The following is a 24,013-nucleotide window of genomic DNA, read 5'->3' on the forward strand; positions in this document are numbered from 1 at the left end:
AAAGCTACAAATAAATTGCCCTGCTCAGACGCCTGCTCGATTCTGCGGGTGGGAGGACGTGGCGAAGCAGTCAGTGGACCAACGTGAAACGTACTTGGAGAACCTAAATTAGAACTGATTTTCACCAGACCCTAGAGCACCTTTGAAAAAGCTTTTAACAGGGAGGGCCACAGATCAGAATCCACCATCTAAATCACTTCAGGGCTGATTTAAGGCTTTGGACAGATGAAAACAGTGAAGGAAAGTGTAAGAGTCACGTTTAATATTGCAAACAGTGCTCTCTCTCTCCCCGAGCCTTACCTGTGGACTTATTAGAAGCTCTCCTTCTGATCTCTGTGACCATCAGTCTGGACACCTGAGTGGTGAATTGCAGCAGGTCGGAGAATTTCTCAGTCATAGTTCCGGACGGGGCGTTTCCAAACACCTGAGAGCCAGATGGGGGGGGGGGGACATATTAGTGTCATCAAGTAAACATTATTCACTGGGTTTAAAATGCCAAATAATCCTTCAGCCCATTATTGTCTAGTTTCCAAACCTCTCCTACCATTGACTTATAATGGCTTCCCTTCAAACAACCCAGCTTGTTTCCATTTCTGGCATGTCGCTAGGGGATTTATAGCGTAACAGAGAGGGAATCCATCACTTCCTCAAAGCCCATCCTGCCTCAAAATTCGCGCACGCTTTCAGATCCTGGTACAGCGTCTGGACACAATGTTATCACAGCGGGACAAGCTCAGCTTGGGAGACCTGTCTTAAATTGAGCTGAGACAGCACTTCGCTGATGCAGCCGAACCGTGCAGCACAGAACCAAACGTACAAAAGCAGCTTCAGAGTTATTCGAGGAGAGGACTGCGGAGCTGACCCTTCTACTGACAACCAAATCACATCTTGCAAACGAGCAAACATGCCGGTTAATTTGTTTTTTAAGCCGACCACGCTCTTTGCAAGTTGGCTAAGCTTGCAGGGACTATTTCAAAAAGTTGCTAACGCTCCCAAAGCCAGGCACAAATTACAGTGAGCACCCAGGAATAGATGTCCCTGCTTGGCTTCGACAACCACGGGCGTCGAATCTGGGCTATTAAGCCGCTGGGCTGAAAATCTGCAGACGGATGAAAAAACGGGAAGACGTAGGAACGGCAGAAGCTCTCGTCCAGCGTCTGAACCGACACTAGACCGCGAGTAGATGGCGAGTGTTGAGTGATTAATGATCTGATGGAGGGTCCCTGTGGAAGCCATGGCACTCGACTGAGGGCTCTCCAGCTCCAGTGGTGCTCAGGCAAGCACAGGCAGCTCTCTGTTTTCCATATGAAAAAGAACAGCGGCGGTGACTCACGCACTGCCTTCGTTCCACCATTTTAGCTTGAAAAGAATCTATCAAAGGAATGGCATTGCAAAACTTCAAAAGGGTCACCATGACCCGCTTTATGGTACTCTCACTGTAGTATCTTTGTGTGGGTGTCTCTGTAACAACTGCCATACAACTAAAATTGAATTGAATTTAATGTCTTAGGAACTGCATTGGTTTGAGAAATGTAGTAAACAATTCTGGGTTTCTTCACACCAGGTTTCAACTTTTATAAAACCTTAAAATAATAACCCAGATGAACATTCTTTTCAAGTACAACACAAATACTTCACACACAAAAACAATTAAAAATCGCAAGAACAATTATCCAGAACAGTTCCAAGCATGCGTCTAAATCCAGTGTCTAGCTACAAGTATGAGTGACTCAGTTGCTAAATTTGTGAGAAGTAGCTTGAGGGTGATTTGCTAATGCCTATTTGTATTTACATTCAGCAAACACATTTGAGACAGTGACTCTCCAGTTATGCCTGCTTCCTACTGTAATTATTTCTGGGTCGTTTGCAACTGTAACTCCATTAACCACGATAGAACACCCTGATGCAAAACACAGCCAGTCTGGACTCGGTACAAATTATTCACACTTCCACAGGACGGGAAAGCTAAGGGCCAAAGGGCAAGCCCGGCTTGTCTGGTCTTATTTGCTAATGATCGACAGGAACACGGTATCATCGAACCGACAGCTTGTTTCCTGTTGAACATCACACGCCTGTTAACACTGCCGCTCAGAAGGGGAAAGGAACATCTTGCGACAGAGTGTTTCTTAAGAACAGCTGTGTTTTCCCAATACAGTTTGTTGGGGCTGACAGACTGACATGCGGTAGCCCCCATCACCCCCCCTCCCCACCCGGCCCCTCACCCGGTTGAAGACGGGCAGCATCATGTAGAGCTTCTCCTCCTGCTCCTTCTGGGTCATGTGACGCGGCGGGTGGCACAGCTCGGAGAAGAGGCGCCGCAGGTGCATGAGGCCCAGCGCGTTGTCCTGGGGGCTGCACTCCTCCTCCCGGGGCCTTCCCATGATCCTCTTCACCATGTTCATCTTGAGCGGCTTCTTCCGGGCAAAGCCGGCCCTGGGGGACAGAGAAAAGGACACACAGAGAACAAAGAATGAAATGACAATCAATGAAGGAGACAGAGGGAGTCAAGACCAAGACATTAAATGAGTGAGCAGCCAATCAGAATGAGGGGGTGGGATTTAAGGAAAGAAAAGATAGGGGGAAGGAGAGAGCAGACTCAAAAGATCAGTGAAATTCCAGGTTCAGAAAGTAAAAGTCCCCTTCAGTATTTTGTTCCAATCACCTGGATTCACTAATGTGCATAAATCTTCAGCCAAGAGGTAAAACGAATTAGTGAAATCAGCTTGCTGAGTTAATGGATGGAAAAAATGCATTACTTTCTGAGCCCTGGACTTTCCACCTCCGAAAATCAGTAAATCAGAGAAACCGGTCAGTTAAACAAAAGGCTCTCTGCACCAGCTGATATGTTGGTCTGGAGAGGCAGAAGGCTATCCCTCACAGGTGCTGTGCATTTGTCAGCTTCTGTTTTCCTCTGTACACTGTGCCTGTGTTCTCCCCGTTCCACTTTCTTAACAAGGCCACGCAACCAGAATCCAAGATGAAGAACCACAGTCTCTTTGTCTGTTAAATAAAAGGACACAATAAAAGAAAAAATGCTTGTTTTCTCCAATTAGTATCTTTAATATTTTCAAAAAAACAGCCAGCATTCAGCCGTAATTTAGAAAGATTCAACTGCCCGGGTTCTTTGGGGATTTTCTGTCACTAGAAAATGTAAACACCTTGGCCTCTGTTGTAGGAAAAAAAGATAGCTTGGTAAGGTTAAGCTCCCAGTTTTTCATGAGACGTTTTCTTTTGAATAAGAGTCATGCGATTGCATAGTATTATCTGGACTACTCAGACAAAGATTATAAACTGACTGCATCATAACATAAGCAAACGGAGAACACAATGACAATGTTTCCTTTTCAGGGTGTAACCCATCCCAACCCATCCCATCGCAAGCCAAAGAGTTCCAACATGGAACAGAATCAAGACTCAGAATGTTCTCAAATCAAGTCAGGATTAAGTATGTTGTCAATGCAAGCCAGATACATCCATTAGCCCAAACTCTTTAAAGGCATTAGAACCCTAGACCCTGCAAGCAATAATGCAGTGGCTGATGGGAGCTTCAGGAAGTCAAGAGAGTGTCATGGAAAGTTTGTAGTCGAATTCACTCGTGGAACACACCGTGATGGTAAAAGGTTCTGACACTCTACCATGCAGCTTACAAAACCATTCTCCCCTGGGGGGGTAGCCTCCTTAGAACAAATTATTCCCACTTGACAGGATTAGAAAGTGCGCATTTTAAGCGCGGGGGAACGTGTTAGCTTTCCATCACTGCGCACTTGAATGACCATTTTACAATGCCCTCAAAACAATTTCTTTTTACTGACGCCTTGAAACAAATTATCCAAAAGGTGGAATTATCATCCCACAAGAGAGTGAAATAAATCTTAGGTAACGTTTCGATTAAATTTCATTCAGCTCGTTCACCTTTACAAGCATGTTTGGATGACATTTAAAATAAATAAAAATGGACATGTAGTCTAGTAACAGCAGTGCCTTGGTTCGCAACCTAAATAGTACAAACTACATTAAACTATAGTTTAAGTCAGTGGTTCCCAACCCTATTCCTGGAGATCTACCGTCCTGTAGGTTTTCAGTCCAACCCTAGCAAAGCACACCTCATTCAAAAGCTAGAGATCAGGCATAATTCTACAAATTAGTTGAAATAAAAACCAACAGGATAGTAGATCTCCAGGAACAGGGTTGGGAACTACTGGGTTAAGTCATAAGACTTTTTTTTCTCAATATAGTGAACTTGCCCTCTCGACGAACCCAAGGAGTGTGTTTCAGGTGTCTCGTGAGCTGAGATCATTGACAGTGTTGACTGGGAAGTGATATTCATTGGAAATGAGGAACCGACATGGCTAGCACCACACAACTGCTAAAGTAACAGATATTCTACCCGGCATGGCTAGCATCATGCAAATGCTAAAGTTCTCCACTTTCATTTCAGTTTTACTTAGCCCACAAAAAGCAGCGTTATTAATTCCCATTGCTTATCCCCCATTCATAATTACCGCTAGGAGTGTAATCCGACATAATTAATTTTCATAGCAGGTGTTTGATCATCGTTTTGAAAATGCCACGCCGATGGAGACGACGCTAAACACTCGATCCCCGTGTTCAATAATTATACGATGGATAAACATATTATTTTGAAACCGAGTGCCGTTTGCCATAGTTCATCACATTTAGCCCAGATAAACCCCATCACAGTTCTGTGCTGTAGCTGATTAAATGTTAAAAGGGCATTCTGAGGTGGGTATAAATGTTCCCTCTACGTGACAAACAAATTAAACAGGCATGCCCTTTAAGGACACCGCACCTGAAATGAAATAAGTAACTTGAACTAGGGAGATAAAGCGCTCTGTGGCTCTGTGAACTTTCCCAGGTTCACTGCTGCTCTGATTGACATAGCTACATTCTGCATTTCACTGTGGAGACGGTTACCTCAGAAGAACCCACTTTAAATTTAGGCTAACTCTTGCCTACAGCCTCCAGGAATGCGACTGCTTTTTGGGGTCAGACTATTCTCATCTCGGGATGAACATCTGAAGCACATCTGGAGGTTTATTGCATAATTAACACTTACATTTTAACCAATGAACAGTGAGGCGGTTTGATTTGGCGGCCAATCAGAAGAGAACTTGAAGTGACTAACCACAAAGAATGAACCTCCAGTGCTCATGTTTAGATGCAAAACACTTGACATTAGTATGTTTCGCTAATATTTTCCCATTTATAAACTTGAATAACTAAATAGGCCTACATCTTGCTATTGTGGCTCGATGAACATTTCAATTTAAAAATAGTGACTGAACGGAGTCGTTAAGAGACATTTTGTCAGCTTGCTCCAGCTGTGCAAGTAGGTACTGACAGAAGGTGTTAATGTGAGGGTGTGTGAGGGTTTGAATGGGAGAGAAAGAAATTACATAAACGATTAAAGATGGTCCTAATTACAAAGAAAACAAATTTCAATCCAGGCGAAGAAAACACACACATATGGTGGGTGCAGGAAGAACAGTCTGTGCGCAGCAGTCCTTCTCAAACACATACACTCACACACACACACACGCACACACAAAATCTGTCTCCACAACACAAGGAAGATAACTTTATTTGATTTATAATATGATGATGAATAACAATGATGTGTTTTTAAAAGGAAAACAGAGGGCTTTCATGCAGACTAAAACAGGATTTTCAATGCCAAAAAAATACATGCCACAGATTATGGTGATGGACACCAGAACAGCAAGAATGCTGTGCATCATTTTGGAAGACAATTCATACAAATGAAAAAGAAAAAAAAACTATTGAGGAGGAAGAGACTGGAAAAGAATTAGATGACGAGAAAAGACAATGGCTCTAACAGCCAAAGTCTTTAATATTTCATGGCTTATGGACATACACTAGACAAGACACTGGAATGCAATAAAGATTTCATTTTGAATTCCTCTCCAGTATGCAAATGCACATCCAGACCCTAAATCTGAAACTCAAACTGACTTTAGCCAGAAACCATCCTTCAAACCAAATAAATGGGCCTTTTCTGACACGTAGGGGGGTAGATTATGGGCTAGCTTTATTGATCTTGCCTTCAAGAGTTGAGTTCGGGGCAATCAAGAAATCTTTTCTGTGTCTCCAGCAGCTACTACCTTTTAAAAAGGATGCTATTCACAGGAGACTAAGTTTATTTGAGGTCCAGTCCTGTAATCAATAATCCATCCATCCATCCACCCATTATCCATATCCGCTTATCCTGGATAGGGTCATGGGGAGTGCTGGAGCCTACCCCAGTGTGCATTGGGCGAGAGGCGGGAATACACACTGGACAGGCCGCCAATCTACGGCAGGGCACACACACCATTCACTCACACACTCATGCCTATGCTGCCCACTCCTGCCCGTAATCAATTATTCTGATCTTATTGGTCTCTCGCACATGGCCACGTACACTCAAGAACCAACAGGGTCTGAGACGCAAACCATTGACTATTTACTGACACACCAATGTATACTAATTATCTCTGAAAAAACAAAGGAATAGTAATTTGGGAAACGGGAGAAAAACTCAAACAATCGCAGGCACATCGATATGGTCAACGGGGCCATGAATCGAAATTTCACAACCCCTGTGGCAAGCTAAATTTGGGGTCAGGACCCCGAATACACTAATGCCCTAAAGAGGAACTACGGTGGCATAGCTTTGGTTTTAAAATTTTCATAGAAAAATCTAGGCTAATATTCAAGATCATTCCCTTTCAGGGTTCAATCAAGGGGTTAGGGTTAGGAATAAGTTAGGATTAGGTTAAGGTTAGGGTTACACAAATGCCCTAAGGAGGAACTATGGTGGTCAGACAGTTCTGAAAACAGGACCCTTGTGATTTTCCATCCTAAAGCTATGGTCAGTTCACTGTGCTCTCAAGCAATGTTATAGTAGGTCTGTCATCACAAAGGCTAAGCAACAGGTCTTCCCAGAAGCATCCACTGAAAAGGCTCTGTGTTCCTTTGCCTACAATTTTCCTATTACGCTATCATCTTTGGCATCTGAACCACAAAAGGTCACATAACGACTCAGGAAAACAGTGGGGGGAAAATGAAATCAACAAGGACGAGCCGGAACGTTACCACGAGCGAGCCGCAAATCAACAGGTGACAAAAATCGAACATATCTGGAGAAAAGCCGGCACCGCAGAATAAACGCTCTCATCAGAAAGCCTGACGTCTTCGGGCAGGAAGTTACGCAAGCGTGAATCACAGGCTGCCGGCCCCAAAGGATGCGGAGCCCAAGTGCACTTTGGGGATGGAAAATGTGAAGCCCGGTACCAGCATTTGGCTGACTAAAAATATCCCCACCCCCCTTGCGAGGATCCTGAGTAATTTTACTGGCTCTCCCGTTCAGCCTCAGAGGGCAGCTCCGGGAACGAGCGTGAGCCGCTCGCTCAGCCCCGGCGGGTTCAGTAAATCTCACTTCCTAAAGCCGGCCTGTGTGTGGGAGGGGCCCAGTTAATGAGAGCGAACGGAAAAACAAACGGGCGGCCGGATTTGCATAATGCTGGGACGCGGCCAATCGGCTTACGCCTCTTCCAGGCGATTAGGCTACGCCGTCCCCTTCTTCGAAAAATAAAAGGACGCACAAAAGAAGACAATAACGCGCCTTGAGGCAGCGCCTCTCCGTCTGAATCGATCCGCTGGTCGTCTTCAACCCCAGGCCCTGACATCCACATGGCCTGCTGGTTTTCAAATCAGCAACCGATTTAAACAAAGACTCGAGGATCAAAGGTAGGTGACTTAAGTGTGTAATCACACTGCTTTAATGAATAAGCAAAGTGCAGTGTAACATGTAAAGCAGCAGACCACGAGGGTCTCTGGAACCAGGGTTCAGGTTTAGTCTTTTCCTTCTAACCCCGGGGAACCCGTCCCTAGGGGGCCATATCAGTTTCGGGATCTTCGTGCAAACTTCTTCTCTTTATAATTTCATGAGCCCAATCGTTCAGCCTACGAGATCTGACATTTTAAACAAGATTCATCGATAAGATCACGAACGCAGACAGGAAACGGCCAGAAACAAAAGTCAAAGGCGGTTACGGTCCTCTGGGAGCAGGGTTAACACAGCTCTTAAGTTCTTTGAACCCTGCAAAGGCATAAACTGTTCCTTTCCATAAAGTCTCCATTTTCCACCATCGCAGATTCACCAAAGGCCTTGCGTGTGCCGACATCTGGGATGGGAATCTCGTAACTCCACACAGAGCTGGGCATTTCTGAGAGGATACAGAACTTCCAAAAATGAACAAATACATTTGTGTGGCTAAAACATCGTCACTGTTCAACTGTACTGACGAAAAAACGAAACTATGTTAGGAGCGTGACAGAATGAGCTATTAGCTGACCTTGTCTGCACAGACCGTGCTAAAACATCTCATTCAGTTTACTATTCTGTAATAGAAAAAAGAGTAACTGAAGGGTTTAAAAAATGAAGTGAAAAAAAAACAGAAGCAAGCAGCACTATTGGATGGACACTGAGGTAGCCCCCCAGTCTCTCTTTGCCACAGTGAGGTGCGGTGTCCGCTGTGTGGACCATATGCCTGAGGAACAGGGTCTGACCCAGCACACCACAGGGCCGGGCCTCTTAAATGGAGCCTTTTCTGTGTAAAATGGCACCTTTTCTGTGTAAAATGGCACCTTTTCTGTGTAAAATAGGACCTTTTCTGTGAGTGTCAGAGAAGAGTCGTGTTCCCTGAAATAAACCCCAACGCACAAAAGGCAAATGTGGGCCACAGAACAGGCTGTCTGACTGAAATAAAAAAGGGTAATGCATTCCTCGTGTGTTCATAAACTATCGCAGACTGCCATAAATAGAAAAAAAAAACATTATTCACCATTTTACATTTATGTATGTAAAAGGCACTTTTTTTAGGTTGGACAGGTTAGAATAACATTTTTTATCCCCCATTTTCGGGGGATAAAAGGTAGGCCTACAGTCACAAACTCACAATAGTCAATCTTGTATTTATCCAGTCAAAGACTAACCCAAGGAAATGGATGCCATACAAAAAAACATATATTTGTAGGAATAACTCATTTTGTCACGGATACAATCGGAGGTAAATTAACCTTTCTAGCTAATGTTCTGTCTGTTAATTGCAACAGCCAAGACTTAAACACGTTGTCATGGCTAGCATGTCAACAGAAACATTCAGCTTGCAATAAAACCCACATTCATTCATCTGGATAAGAGGATAAATGAGGCTGACTGGCAAGCACACCACCTAGGCCTACATCATGCATATTTCAGAAGAGTCTGGGGATATTCCTAATGGGAGCCTATTAACAACAGAACAATCCGCTGGTTTGTACCTGTTAATGTCTCACAATAAAGTCTCGCGTGATGATAAGAGAAGAGACAAAACATGATGACCGTTCCAGTCAGACTAAATTAATTCACTTTTCATGTGAACTCTCAAAAATTCCCAGCCAACAGGAGTCAAGAGTAATTTTCAATCAATTGAAAATTTATAATCCTCGTTGTCCCACCAAACGTGACTCTGTAGTTCTTAGTTTTTGCCCCATTTTGGCCTGTGTTGACCCTTAGTGTCATTATTGCATTATTGGCTCTCGTTTTCATTCTCAGGTGTGTCCTCGTTTAGTTGAGTGTCTGCACCTGTTAGTCTAGATATTTAAGTTCCTGAGTTTGTGTCATTCCTTGATTGGTCTTTGTGTTTAGGGGGTTAGTTTGTGCTACTCTACTGTGCTATGTTCCAGAGCTTCAAATCTGTTTGTTACTTTAATTTTGAAGTAGAAGTTTTTTTTTCTTTTCTTTAACTTACCTGGCATCTCAAGTTCTCTCTGAATTTGAGTCCAACCTAGTAATATGTCTGACAAATAGACACGGCCAGGTGTTTAACGTTATTGGTGACACTGGCAGTGTCGTTTAATGAAGCACTTTATTAAAATGCTAACTGAATACGAGCGCTTTGGCCAGCTAATGCTAAAGCAGAAAGGCCTAGGTACATGGGTTTGTGCATTTCCAAACGTTACCTGTATCCAGCAAAGTTTACCATCTCAGTAAACTTTATGTATAAGCCTCCTGCTGTACCCTTGTACCTTAGCTCTAATTGGCTGATCTGAATAAGCCTACTTCCAAAATAGATTAACTACTCCAACTAATGGCAAATATGGGCCATCCATACTCCTAGACTGCAAATAACTGTAAATTGTTCTGAAAAGCTAGAAAACATTACCCTGCATTTACTTGTACTCGCACAAAAGAATATCCACTTATCCACTCTGTACATGGATTAATGTATTTTGTCAGCCACAGAAACACCAGGAAATAGCTCATATTTTCCATATTGATTTCCCACACAACAGTACATTGATAATGGGAGGTTCAAATGTAAAATCCTACAAAGAACTGTTGGAATGTTCACAAAGTTGTAGCTAGCTGGGAAGCAAAGTTTTGCACTTTGGTCTATTAGGGTCATTCTTGGTAGCAGGTGTCAGCTCCAATAAATGTCTGGTGGAGTACTCAAAGAGATTCAAGGCCTGGGCTTGAAAAAAAATATAACCGTTCAAAGACGGGAAATTCCTTTGGAGATTTTGTATGATGTTATTCGCTTGAACAAGTCTCTTCACTGACAACGTTGGCTAACCGAAGCTGGGAGAAACACTGTACACAATGGCACATGAGAAAAACTTCTGCAATTCACATTACATAAACATGTTCTGTACAATGACTATCGGAGGGGGAAAATGGAACATAATTGAATTAAAATATACAATACTATAAAAAAGACATTATGACAGGGCTCTGCATTTTTTCCAAAGGGCACATAGGCTCCTAAATTGAAAAATTTAGGAGCATGCTAATGCATCCCAATTAGCAGATTATTTTTCCAATTAGCACACCTCCTCACCTCCTGCTGCAATCAGCTAATGATGTTAGTCTTGACATACCTTCTCTGGATAGGCTAGACAGTGATTATTCAGTATATAAGAATTAGGCCAGCAAATCAAGCTGAAACAGCTGCAAATCAAGTGGCTTTTCAGTTTTTAACCTGGAACATTTTGCCCTTAGACGCGAGGTTAACAAAAAAGCTGATGACGGTGAGATATTTTGCATTTACAAGGCATCTTTTTACGGCCTGAACAGGAAATCAGCTAACACAATCTGGTCAGAAATTCGAAAGAAAAACAACTTCCCCTTTTAAATTCCAACTGAATCAACATTTCTTAGTGCAGTGATTCACACAGTCTGACATCAGTGAAAATCAAACTTTAATCAAACAGGGCCTACTTCTGTAGCATCTGAGCCTGTCAACCCCACACAAAAGCTGTGATCAGTTTCCACACCTGAAAGTAGGTCGAAGTTCAGTACACCTCAACGCACTTGCTGAAATCTGTCATTTGTAGGGGTTTAAACCTCAGATACAGTAGGTTTGTACAATAGGATGTGATGTCGATTCTAGAGGCAATATTAATTTTTGCCAATATCAAACATTTTGCTAGGATACAATCCAAAATGATCCGATATAAGCAATTATATATAGGCTATATGGATCCAGCAAACACAATTCTGTTACAACGTACACATACAACCAAAATGAGGTTGAGAGTGCAAAAACTTACTGACATCACGTTTAACAGAAGGAAAAACAACACTAGCAAGAGTGCTGATGAAGCAGGGTTGGAAACGTAAACAGTGATTTTGGCAGTGTTGCTAGAGTGAAAACGGCTGTAAGATTGTGGACATTAATAGAAGTATTTAGCTGTAATTCATAACAATATGAATAGATTTTTGCATGCTGTATCGACTGGATCGGACCATTGCCCTTTGAACCGATATATCCATCCAGATCAATGTATCGTTGCACCTCCAGTCATTTGATCAACAGATTACAATGAGAGCAGCATCCTCCTGTTGCCTTCTGTATGACTCTGATGTTTCATTGAAATTAAATATAAATTTGAGTTCATTTAAAATTGAGTTAACTGAAATTCAGCCTTCCCTCCATCCCTACTACTTACAACAGGCTGTAAACTAATTATGCACCACATCAGATGACAATGCTTAATGTTTACCTACACTTCCCTTCACCTGAGCTAACACACAAACCACATGCAGAAAGCAGAAAGACCACATAAGCACATTTTTGAAGAATGAAAAAGAAAATACTTCAGACTATTTCCGGGGCGACAAAAGACACAAAACGATGGTTTTGTTTGCATTGCTCTTTAACCATTAGTCATGTCCATCACCAACACAGTGCTACTCGATTTACAGTAAAGTAGGCTTATACAGTGAGATGTCAGATTAGAAAGGGAACTAACAACGTGACATTAAGCATATAGTTTTCAAAAGAAATAATACATTAATCTTAATCTCCAATTAACTTTATTCCTTCCACAATCCCTCCGTTCTCAGATAACGGGAGGCCATTTCACACAGGCATCGCAGCAAATAAAACGGCCACACACAGCTCAAGTCGTAAACAAAAGCCAGATCACCGCGGCAACCAACCGCTTCGATCGCATACAGTAGCCTACCTGCCGTTCTCCCGCTGCCCTGCCAGCATCTCGATGATGTCACAAAAAAAAAACAGAAAAATTACGCCTTCCACCAGCCCGCTCGCACCGGTTAATTCGATCGCGGGAGTGTTTCGGAGACGCGGGATGCGTTTAAAGCGGCATCCAGGCCACGGAGCGAGTACGGACGAGCACGGCTCTTTGCTGAGAGTGCCAGGCGACCACTGTGCCAGCGTACTGAGCGAGCCTGTGGGGACTGGTACAGCTGATCTGCCTGTCACCAGCTCCACACACACGCACACACACACACGGGGAGTGGGAGATACCATCTGGGTTGAAGAGGAGGGGGCGAGCCATGCCACTCAGTTAGTCCACGCAAAAATCTGGCTGTTGCCAAGTTCATTCACTAGCCCCCCAAGTGACGTCAACATCGATCCTAAATAGAACAACCGGTTATGTTTTGTAAACTGAAAAGCAATTACGTAAGAGAACATGCCTCTCCAGGTTTTACAGCGCCCCCATAATTCTGACATCTATTTGTGACTGTAATAAACAATGAACTTAAAATGCAAGAACCCCAATGGCTGCTTTCTGCTATCACAATCCGAAGTCTATTACAAATACAGGACTGATGGACAAAAGCTATTACCATGCACTTTCCAGATTAAGCTTAAAGACTGAAGGACAGGCTAATGTAGACTATCCCTGCATGAAATGGTTTTGGCAGACTCGACTGATTTAATTCTAGTCATGAGCTACAGTATGACTTGTCCACTGGGACATACTCAACAGATCAAATAATAGTACAAATATGAATTGCAGATAAATCAAAATCCTGGGAATATAAGGTTGGAGTCAAAAGACATAAGCATGCCTGTGCTCTACAGTGAACCCTGGAAAAATGAAGTGTAAATGAATGTGTGTTTGATGCAGCCTACGCAAGTACAGCTCAAAAAGCGCTCGAGCCTCACTGGAAAAACAGAGGTTTCCTGACCAGGTCCCTTAATATATTAACCGTGTGGACATTTTGTTTGAAATGCCCATACCTAATTTGTGTTTGTCTATCACCTAATAAGAACACGTAGTCTTCTTCCCTGAACATTTCGCATTTGCATTTATATCCTACTGAAATGTCCCCAGGGGCTTTTGCTCACACTTCTGGAAAGGTAATTGCGCAAACAAATCTAATATCATGTTCAAATGCAAATGCCGTCCAACAAGCCAGAGGAAAAACAGATCGGATTCATTAGAAACAATGAGGATTGCATAAAACCTCTTACAAGTGCCCACTAAAAAGGAGAACAAAAAATCAAAGCAGGGGGGGGAAAAAACAACAATGAAACAACAGCAATGCAGTAAAGCTGTGCATCTGTTTCTATAAAATTACCCCTGAGGCACTGACACAGATGTAGGCTACATATTTCATTATTTTTATTCTACAGAATTAAATAAACGCTCCAATTATAAGAGCTATAAATTCTCAGTAAGCTTGATTCACAACGAAGGAGAATCCCCAAATGTTTAGCTATGCGTTTGTCATGCGACATTTCAGCACTGAAGTTTATTAGAGTAACAGATTATTGTGGGTAATTTTTCAGGCGAGCATCTAGAGGAAGAGAACCTTGAGCAAGGACTCACTTTCCTACACTTCCCTTCCCCACAAACCCTGCAGAACACCACAGCAAAAACCTTTCTACACAGGGCTGCCACAGAGAGGGAACTTAGACGAAAAGCGGGGCTGCATGATCTATCGAGCAGACTTAAGAGAGGAAACTGCGTGAGAGCCAGTGGCTGAACAAGGATGTGAAGCTCAGTTCAGACCAAACGTCTGCGATGCGATGGAACTGTTTTTAGAATGTCGCAGAGATGAGTCGCAGCGGTGTGAACTACCCGTCTCAGAAACGTCTGATGCCAGAGCTTGCCGTTTGCAGGCGATTCAACTTGTCTAATTGCATGAGGAGAGTTCTAAACTGGGCTTTTAAAACCATTATGGGGAATGGTTATAACAAACATCATGAAACAGTATGGGAGTCAACTGAAGACATATGATGCAACTTTGAACTTTGGCATTTGGCAACACTGCTACTGTGTCACCAAAATCACATCCCCCCTCCCAAATCAACAATCCATCTTGTTTCATGTATGCAGAACATCTGGAAAAGACTCATCCATTTACTAAGAAACCTAATTAGTACAATTAAGTAAACTGACAACTGGTCTTTGATGACCGCAGAATGCTTGTGTCTGTGTTTTCAACTACCTCTTGATTGCTGAGCCAAATGAATCAACAGCTGGCAAACAAGATTATCACACTTAAAGTTCAAGTCTTATCTTTGTGTGATAAGGCCACATTAAAAAGAAGCCGACTGTGCAAAATCGGAAAAGCGTTCAAGCAGTTTTTAGAAATAAATAAACATTAATGATCCAATGAGCATCAAGGCACCAAATGTAACCTTTAACAGACTGAATGGTCCAGATAATTCTAAAGTAATGTGAATCTCCCAAAAATGGCCAATTGTATGATTAAAACCTGACCTTGCATTAACTCACTGTGTAAACAGAAGACCGCTCTAGTCGACAGGAAACTAGAGCCAGCTCCACTAAAGCATTTCTAATCTGTTTTGCATTCATTATGTCCACCAGCATCAGACTCCGAGCGTGGCACTGGCAACACATTTCAAAAACCACCCACATTTCAATACCGCCATGTTACCATATAAGGTTCAGCCTGTGTCTCACTTAGCTCTGTGATTCTTTCTTCCGGTAATGCGGTCAAAATGAACGCAAGTGTATGTAGGCCCTACATCCATTTTTAATTATTTCACATTGTCAGGGTTTGTAGGTGCAGTGCTATCAGGCTCCTTTAATTTTGTGAAGTATGAACAAATCTCCCAGTACCATATTAGCGATCTATTGAACTCCAGTTTTTAAACATAAAAAATGCATGCCAGCCTTCAAAATACAGGTACCTGTCATTTTCCATGTTATTTATTCCGCTTGCAGCAAAAGTCCCCACCACCATCTGATTGAGGAATGTTAGCAACTGGGACATTTTTTTTTTTTTTTTTCATTTTCTTGGTTTTTTTTATCCAGACGCTACCTTTTCAAAGGCCGTTGATATTATTTTTATGTTTCACAGGACAACGTTGCATTTCTCTGATACATAATCACGTGGATAAGAGTAAATAATATTACAATTACATTCATCATTCTTTCGCAGCATCATTGCTTTGTTAAACAAACAGGATATCGCGAAGGAACTGGCCTTTGAAGAGACATACAGAAAGACAAAAGGTACCGGAGACATGTTACCACAGCCTGGATGCTGCCAAGAAAATGACAGCGTAAAAGCAGGGTGGCAAACGAAAACACCGGTTAGCCGCATTAGGCTGTCAGGGCTATAAGGTCAATTAGCATTCCCGGTTAGGATTGTTTTGGTCTAAAAATCACAAGACAAAATTACCGATTGTACACACTGTAATTACGCTTACGTCAAAGCAGTAAAAACAAAGCAGGAATTGAAACGCAGCTTATCGTTCGGCCTAATACTTTAAGTGCACCTTAAGCATGAGGACCCGAAATTAAACAGGAATTCCAGATTTAAATGGTGTGCGCTTTTTTATGATAATCTTGCGGAAATTAACAGACTGCAACGGGCTCCAGGTCTGTGGAGAAGCCTATTTGCTTCCTAAACCCAACAGGCTGTACCGCTGGAGACGATAGCGCCTACAGTATCACGCAAGATGCAACGCCATATGACATATGAATTCGTAGTGTGTATTCCATTGCACAGTTCATTGGAACGAACCACATGCTGACATTTTTTGTATTCATTTATAATTGTTGGCCATCCATTTACGCACTGTTAAGGTGGATGAAATTGGTCAAGGGAGAGGGGTAATATTGTGATCAGAGTACGGTTTTCACAAATGTCAGTTCAATCAAACGGCACTTGACTATACATAGAACCTCAACTTTGAACAATGAACAAGGACTGTACAATGCTTACATATAGGCCTAACATTACATATTTGGGGAAATAGATACGTAACTTAATGGGATTTGCGGAAAACAGTTTTCATGCCAATTAAGCGTGACGTTAGGGATTAACACTGTAACCAGTTCGCCACTTTGACTGGTTTAAAATGTAATACATGCGCAACTAATACAGGTATCTGCCACATTTTAATGCCTATGGTTGGGACATGTCTAAGAATTCACGCAAGATCCCACAAAGGCATAAGAAACTCTAATGAAGACTGTTTTTACATAAATAACTGATTACATGTTCTGATCGTTAGAAACGTATCGACTGAGTATCTATAGCTAATTAGCTGTTTATGACATGGGATTTAAGGAGAAAATCTGTAACGTTAACTGTAACAAAAAAAAAAAACGTTAGCAACAGTTCAGGTTACCGTAGCGAACGAACTTTCTGATCCAGCGAACATTAACGCTATCAAATAGGCATGGCTATAGTATAGCTCGAACCGAAGCACAAAGCATTAATTAGCATGTTAACGTTACTATCTTGAAAATGAAAGAACTGTATGTATGGCACGATTGCAAAGCATTTGTCGATAGCGTATTGCAGCGTCGATGGACAGTAAATAAATAAATAAATAAAAACCAAAAACAATCAGCAGGAAGACTGGGTGTGCATCACTCAGTATCCAAAAATCAAGATTAACGCGTTATATTTGTTAGCCTTCTAATAGTGATATGATTGGCTAACGCTAGTCGATCTACATACATACAGTAGCTAGCAAAATACAGTAGTGGTGCTATCTATATTATCATCTACGCACATCTGACATTGTACTAGCCCTAGCCATATTCTAATGTAAACGGGCCACTTTAACGAGACGTCCGCAGAAAGGTGACAATTTCAACCAACGAACATTAGCCATTACATTAATGACTTGGTCAGCAAATCAACAGAATCTACAATATCGCTAGTCACAATGGGCTGGTCTTAGTCTTTTTTCTTAAAACAATTCCAAACTGTAGTGTGGGCCTTTTTGCAGAATAAACCGAATGATGTTGGGCTGCTGGACAGCTACAGTGTCTGATACTCATGATCTTTGCCACTAGCTAACCAACATGACATAACGTTTACACCCATCAAAATACATTAGTTGTCAAGTTATGATAACTAACTAGCACAAACGGATAATTACTAATTATACAAAAGCCTTAATTAAACGGACACTGTGTTGTCTGTTTTCCTGTTCCTATTTTCTTCTTGAAATGAGAGATGATACTGGGATTTCGGCGTCCCTTCCTGTGTCTGTCATATTGACATATTCTGCACTGATGGCTAGCTACCAAGCTAGCGTTAGCTAGTTATACGAGTTGCACAGCAACCTATGTGGCCGCACTGTACTGTAATTCTAGTAGACTAGACAACTCACCGGTATATCACTGTTTATGTCGTAAAAGACCAAATCCAAGGTGAAGACGATATAATTGTCATGTATTAATGACGTATCTTTCGTCTAGTTTTATCCATATACGATACATTATGCTGTAATCCAAAAGTGGTTACGATCCCTGCTCCTCCTGCTGGTGGCCATCTTTAATCCTCAACATCCAAACAGCACAGAGATGTTCGAGCCTCGAGGTCCAGCGCTGCTCCTAAACTGAATTGTGGGTAGTGTAACAGAACACTGTATGTGTGGAACATACTGCCATCTATTGTAGACGAAGACTAAAATCAGACGAAAGCCTCGAAATTGGAGAGGAATGGGCAATAGTTGGCTTTATCCGAAGAGTGACAGTGTTTTCTAGTTTGTGTTAGGCGTTAGATCTTAATTGCGTAATTGCATTTGTTTTGATAGAAAGACAGACTATCAGGCGTTGACCTGGACACTCAAGAACATGGTAAATGTATGTTCATACAGAGCAATCAGGGGTCTGGGTGTCTGATATCAGAGCTCTCTATCTCTCTCTCTCTCTAAATCTGAAGTATACTGTAGGACTGCCCATTCCCAAATGCTTTGCTCAGAGAAGACAAACATGCTTATAAACAAAATATCCACAAACAGAAATATTTTATTGAAAGTTTAATCAACATCTGTTTATTTATAAATAGTACTATAAAGATTGTTGTAAAACAGATGACAGTACCTTAACAGAAGAGAGGAAATGCTTGGACTAAAGAATTACAAACTCCAATCTTTGTGAATTTTCAGAAAAAATGTTTTGAATCTGCATATGAAATATTTCAGGCATACCAATGAAGGTCCAGCAGATTTGGAACCACATTGCATGCTTTAATACATGCTTTTAACATTTTTAAAATTTATTTTTGGCATAGTATTTAGACATTGATAAACTGAAGAAAATGAATGAAAATTATCCTAAAAACTGTAATACCTATCAAAGAAAAACATTCAACACACACAGCTGTAACTGCATGAGTCATACATTATCTCCATATATGTGGAAGTTGGACATGCATGGTTAGTGTATTAACATGAACTGGAACAAACATGTTATCACATTACTATGGAAAAGCAGGAAAGCAAATTTTCTCCACGCTGAAAATGAAACATGAAAGATTAAAATATTTGGTTCTTAAACAGGAATTGGATAGTAGGTAGAATAAAGAAAAAAACATTTTGAAAACAAATACTTTTCAGATGTGCATGAATACAAATTTTAAAAACTCCCGTTGATTCAAAAATAGCGGTAGTCAATCATTGTCATTAGCATGGCTCCACAAACATACATCTAGGGCTTTCTGCTATCATATGGGCCCGACCAATCAAACCACTCAGTTCTATGCTGGGCAACTGTCATTTTGCTGTCATTTTGACCTCCTATTGTTCTGCCCTAGACACTCAGCTTCTAGTTCTGTTACACTGCAAGCATGCTTGCCAAATATTTTTAATGAGTCATCGAAAGTAAATGTTTCGGATTTGGTTAAATCAATGACCAGATTTTTTTTTTTTTTTTTTAATAAGTACTCTCTAATGTAATAGGTGTACCATCTCATCTTCATAAACATGACTGGACGTAAAAGCACTGCTAAATGAAAACAGCCTGAGCAGTTCAATTTGCCCTCATCAACCCCATGCTTTGACACATGCTTTTAGAGCATGCACACCTGAGCTGAAGTGCTTCTACTCAGCATGTTTATGATGCTGGGCACTCACGCAGGACTCTGATTTTCCTGAGTCAAAGTTATAGGGTACAGCCTGGCCTCATGGAAAACAGCCTTACTGAGCCACTCCAGCGCCTAGGCCTAGAGTTTTCTCCCCTTCCCAAACTAGAATGGCTAACTGTAATTATATGAATATGTACTTGTAATATTACTGAAACAAACACTTTTGAATATGAATAATAATAACAATGACAATGTGAAATAAAATATTGGAAATGAAAAGTACCCTTAAACATTAGAGTGAAGTGGTAAAATATTTTTTATTTTAATTTTGCATACATTTTTCACAGTAAAAATTTTTTTTTTTTAATCAGAAAACCGCACCAAGAAGTTACATTCATTTGCTGTGTGGTGTGGTCCTATGTCTGAACATTATATACAGGCATGGCTGTGGTCAACAATTTCCTGTGTATTTATTGAATACCTGTTTAATGCAGCCGTAGACAGTGTGGTAGCAATTGCTGTCGGGGGCCATTAAGTCCGTGACCATCTCTGTGTGGCCCACTTGGGGCAGGAGGTAGAGGGACACCTTCACAGAGAGGTCGGCGAGAGCGTCTGAGAACTTCAGGGATGATACCACGGGAACGGTTCCATCGCCAGTTCCGTGGATCAAACAGAACGGAGGCACTCTGCAGAATGAACACAATGAAACACGAGAAACGGCAAGGGCTTTCACAAATCAGCTCGAGTGCTCTTGTTGCAGCAAATGTGCTGTATGCATAGTCAGACTTATTTCTTGTTGAGTGAAATTGGGTGGGGGGGGGATTGTGCTGGGATTACTGTTTGAGAGGATATCTGATTTGCTTTATAAAGGTGGCTTTTCATTTTGTCTTTAAATATTTTAATGCACATTTGGATAAGAACATATGACACTGCCTTGGCCTACGTAAACCTACGCCTGCACCAAAAACATGGGACAATACTACAGCTACCTAGTAAAATGCAGATACTAGACATAAAAATGTATGCAATATGCAAGAACTCTGGCTTACGTCTTCAGTTGGTCATCTGTGAGTGTCTTCAGCGTGGAAGTAGGTGAATAGTAATCAAAGTTCTCAATTCCCCCCATTGCTTTGTGCATTGGAGAAACATATTCCACACCCCGAGTTTTCTCGTGCCGATAATGATCCAAGATATTGTAAACCCCGCTCAGCCCTACAAAGCAAAATAATGACATAAAGTAAATACTCCATGGTTTAAACTTGTATTCTTGCTGCTTTAAGTATTTTTCCTCATTTTCTCCCCAGTTTGGAATGGCCAATTATGCACATTGCAGTTCAGGAGAGCACAGATTAGCATGTGCTGAAGCACGTGACGCCAGCGTGCGCTGCTCATCACAAAGCAGTTTGTGGGTTGGGCTCGCACAGGTATTGCACAGAACCGGAGGAAGAATCTTCAACTTGCAGTTGCCTAATTGACCAGCAGGGGTGCTGGTCGCTGGTGTGAATTAGATGCTCTCATCCCAGCCAATTTAAACTCTTCCATGCCCCCGAGCAACGCAATCTCCGGCATTGCAAGGGTCGTACTACTCTACATTGTTGCAGTTGAAGAAGTAGCTGCTTAAACAGTCATGCTCATAGACTTAATCTCTTAAACTAAAATTGCTACCTCTAAAATCACAGATAATTGCCAAGACTGTGATCTGACAGATGCATGTTCTCTACAACATATTAGCTTGCATGTTGTGTGTTCACCTGCTACCCCTTTGATCAAAGCGGTGATTTCTCTCTGTTTGGTAGCCTCTATTCCCAGTTCCTTAGCACCGTTGACCAGAAAGAGTGTAGTCAGGGCACACAAGTGTGCACCAGCTGAGTGGCCAATCAATGCAAGGCTGACCTAAACAACAAAAAAGTACCATTATACCAGTGTTATGCATTAATGCAGAGTATACACTGATCATTTTTCATCCAGTGCTGGAGACACAGTAAGGTAAATGAATCCCAGTTTTAGTTGTCATGCTAACACCTTACAGTGACAGAAAAATAAGAGCTTAGACATACAGCAAATTCTGATAATTATGCCAGTGTCAGATAGGAATGCATCACTTACATTATCAATGTTAAACATGTCACCATTTTCTTTCACCCACAACAGACTGTCAGCAATATCTTGAACCATATCCAGAACATTGCCCTGGAATTGAAGTAATAATATTTAAAGTAAATTGATTTTGATTCCCTTTCATTACAATAACACCTGCTCTCTTTTTTATATTCAGTTTTGGTGATTAATTAAGATGAGTAGATGGCACCTTTGGATAGGTTGAATAGTCAGGGCAGACCACCATTGCATTGAGCTCCTTCGCCATCTGAGATGCCAGCAAGCAGTACATGCCTCTATCCCCTGATCCCCATGCACCTCCATACACAAATACAACTACAGGTGTAGGTTCAGCACGTGATTGGTCCATATTTGGACAGTAGTACAGGTCCAGTTTGTTGGAACGGCGACCAAAAGAGATACCCTGTATGAACACATGAGAAGTTTCAGAATAGATTACAATATCACTTGTGAGTAATAAACATTATAATCAGCCAATACTGTGTCATTTGCCTTATTAGTTTCAAATGTCACTGATACATTATAAGCTGTAATAAGCATTACTAATCATATGAGTTTTTCTATACATATATACATTAACAGAAATGTTGTTAAGCTCATTAGTTTGAAGTACATTTTAAAACCGACTGTATAAGCTTACCTTTTTAAAATGTTTATGGTTATCAGCATTTTTGTACCATAATCTCCACTGAAAATACAGTTTACCGTACTGGACACATTTAAGCATTCCCAGCACAGCTCTGGTTAAACGGTATATCCGCCTGGAGAGAGAGGTGGTGCATATTTCAAAATCATTTTGGACACAAGTACAGTAGCAACCAAAAAAGGTCCCACCAACCTGGTAAGTACACGTGTGCGTGTAGGTGTATGTGTGTGGATATATTTGAAAATATTTGAGAATTTATTTACCTGGGCCTTATAGCTTCTATATACTTCTCGTAACTTGGTTTATTTGGCCAGCCGTACATCCACTGGACTAAGAGGGAGATACTGTACGGAATGCCAAACAGCAGCACTCCTGTAGCCACTGGCAACGAAACATGTTCCTTTAAGCTCATCCTGGAAATATAACATGAGTTTCATGAGACCCTACAGGTACTGTCAAATATATTGTGGTTTATACGATTTAATTTGACCTACTGCAAGCTTATTAGTTAAGGGTGAGCCCTACATACATTTTCGTGACCAGGGATTTGAGGCACCAGCCCAACGTGACCAATTTAACTGCAGGGAAGAATGATTGAGGAACACTCAGCAATTATACCGTCTAACGCGCGATGTGAGTTCATAACTACCTTCGGTGATAGATAGCTCATAACGTGTTCTGAAATCCTACAAAAGTTTGCCTCCTCCATTTTTGCAATGACTACTTCACAACTGGGACTCTGGACGTCGCAGTTTATATAACCACTATTTAGACAAACTGCATCGGATAGTTTCGCTCATTTTATGCTTAGAATGATAGTGATAAATCTACGAGTAAACTTGAAAAAAAAATAGCTTACAGGTTTGCGATTGATAGCCTAGTATGTCTTATGTAGCCCAATATATTACATTCTGTCGTCTGTATAGCCAGTTGTCGGTGTTGTTAGTTTATATGCTCTCAGTTTATAATAAAACATTGCATAACTTACGACTCTTCATCTTCCGGAATAAACTTTGCAATGCTTACCAGCATTGGAGAAGAGTAAAATGCCCTGTCCGCAATACGGTTTATAGTTGGTACAAGATCAAAGATTGCAGAATATCGGAAATTAACCTCGCTGAAATCCGTAGGCTATGGATTGGAGTCAATGCAGTAAGTGTCTCCCTCCAGATTTTTATGAGCAAATGTCACGAAACGCCAGGGAATAGGCTACATTCCTTAAATGAATAATATTGTTTTCAAAAAAGTACTTTCATCCGCGTTTGTGAAATGAAAACGGAATTCAGATTCTTCTTTGTTCAAAGAAAGAAAGACTACAGAGATCCACACAGAGCCGGTATTGCATTTTGTGCTTTGACACAATTCGCACACGAAGAACCTCCTTGGAAACCCGGTTTTGATAGGTACTTTCAGCGGACTTGTGTTGCGTTTTGATTGGACCACAGCAGGAATGACCAATCATCAATGCACTGTCGAATTAGGGACAAAGTGATGATATTTGCATAAATTACTCAATTCCCGTCTTCCAAAATTCAGAAAGACACATAACATATACCTCATTTTTTTTGTCCATCATGCTGGCACACGCATGTTCGGTCAAATAGGTTTTAATAAATTATTTTGTT

General features: G+C 41.4%; 2 protein-coding genes across 7 annotated transcripts in view; both read right to left on the bottom strand.

Moving 5' to 3' along the window:
* The window catches only part of wdfy3 (WD repeat and FYVE domain containing 3), a 67,681-nt gene extending 54,830 nt beyond the window's left edge, over positions 1-12,851 (bottom strand). The window contains 3 exon segments of the mRNA XM_064353219.1: positions 301-424; positions 2,223-2,433; positions 12,535-12,851. Coding sequence (XP_064209289.1) covers positions 301-424; positions 2,223-2,433; positions 12,535-12,842 — 643 coding nt within the window. The 5' untranslated portion in view covers positions 12,843-12,851.
* A 7,071-nt stretch (positions 12,852-19,922) lies between these two features.
* On the bottom strand, positions 19,923-23,766 carry si:dkey-193c22.1 (uncharacterized protein LOC567837 homolog). Of its 6 annotated transcripts, none has more exons than XM_064296678.1 (9): positions 23,502-23,766; positions 22,918-22,966; positions 22,652-22,801; positions 22,383-22,503; positions 21,933-22,145; positions 21,731-21,814; positions 21,376-21,517; positions 20,674-20,836; positions 19,923-20,310 (listed from the first exon to the last, which is right to left on the bottom strand). In XM_064296678.1, coding segments are annotated over exons 2-9 (1,110 nt in total). In that variant the 5' UTR covers positions 22,920-22,966; positions 23,502-23,766; the 3' UTR covers positions 19,923-20,075. The 6 variants fall into 6 exon arrangements, with proteins under 6 accessions (XP_064152748.1, XP_064152747.1, XP_064152744.1 ...); XM_064296677.1 differs by having other exon boundaries at positions 23,415-23,766; XM_064296674.1 differs by having other exon boundaries at positions 23,377-23,766.
* Between the last annotated feature and the right edge of the window lie 247 nt (positions 23,767-24,013).

This window comes from Anguilla rostrata, chromosome 10 (assembly GCF_018555375.3).
Source record: "Anguilla rostrata isolate EN2019 chromosome 10, ASM1855537v3, whole genome shotgun sequence".
In the NCBI taxonomy this organism is placed as follows: domain Eukaryota; kingdom Metazoa; phylum Chordata; class Actinopteri; order Anguilliformes; family Anguillidae; genus Anguilla; species Anguilla rostrata.

Coding starts and splice junctions, on each gene's coding strand:
- si:dkey-193c22.1 (XM_064296674.1), bottom strand. Junction 22,802..22,917: donor AAATCCCTGGTCACGAAAAT/GTATGTAGGGCT, acceptor TTATATTTCCAG/GATGAGCTTAAAGGAACATG. Junction 21,518..21,730: donor ACATGTTTAACATTGATAAT/GTAAGTGATGCA, acceptor TTTGTTGTTTAG/GTCAGCCTTGCATTGATTGG.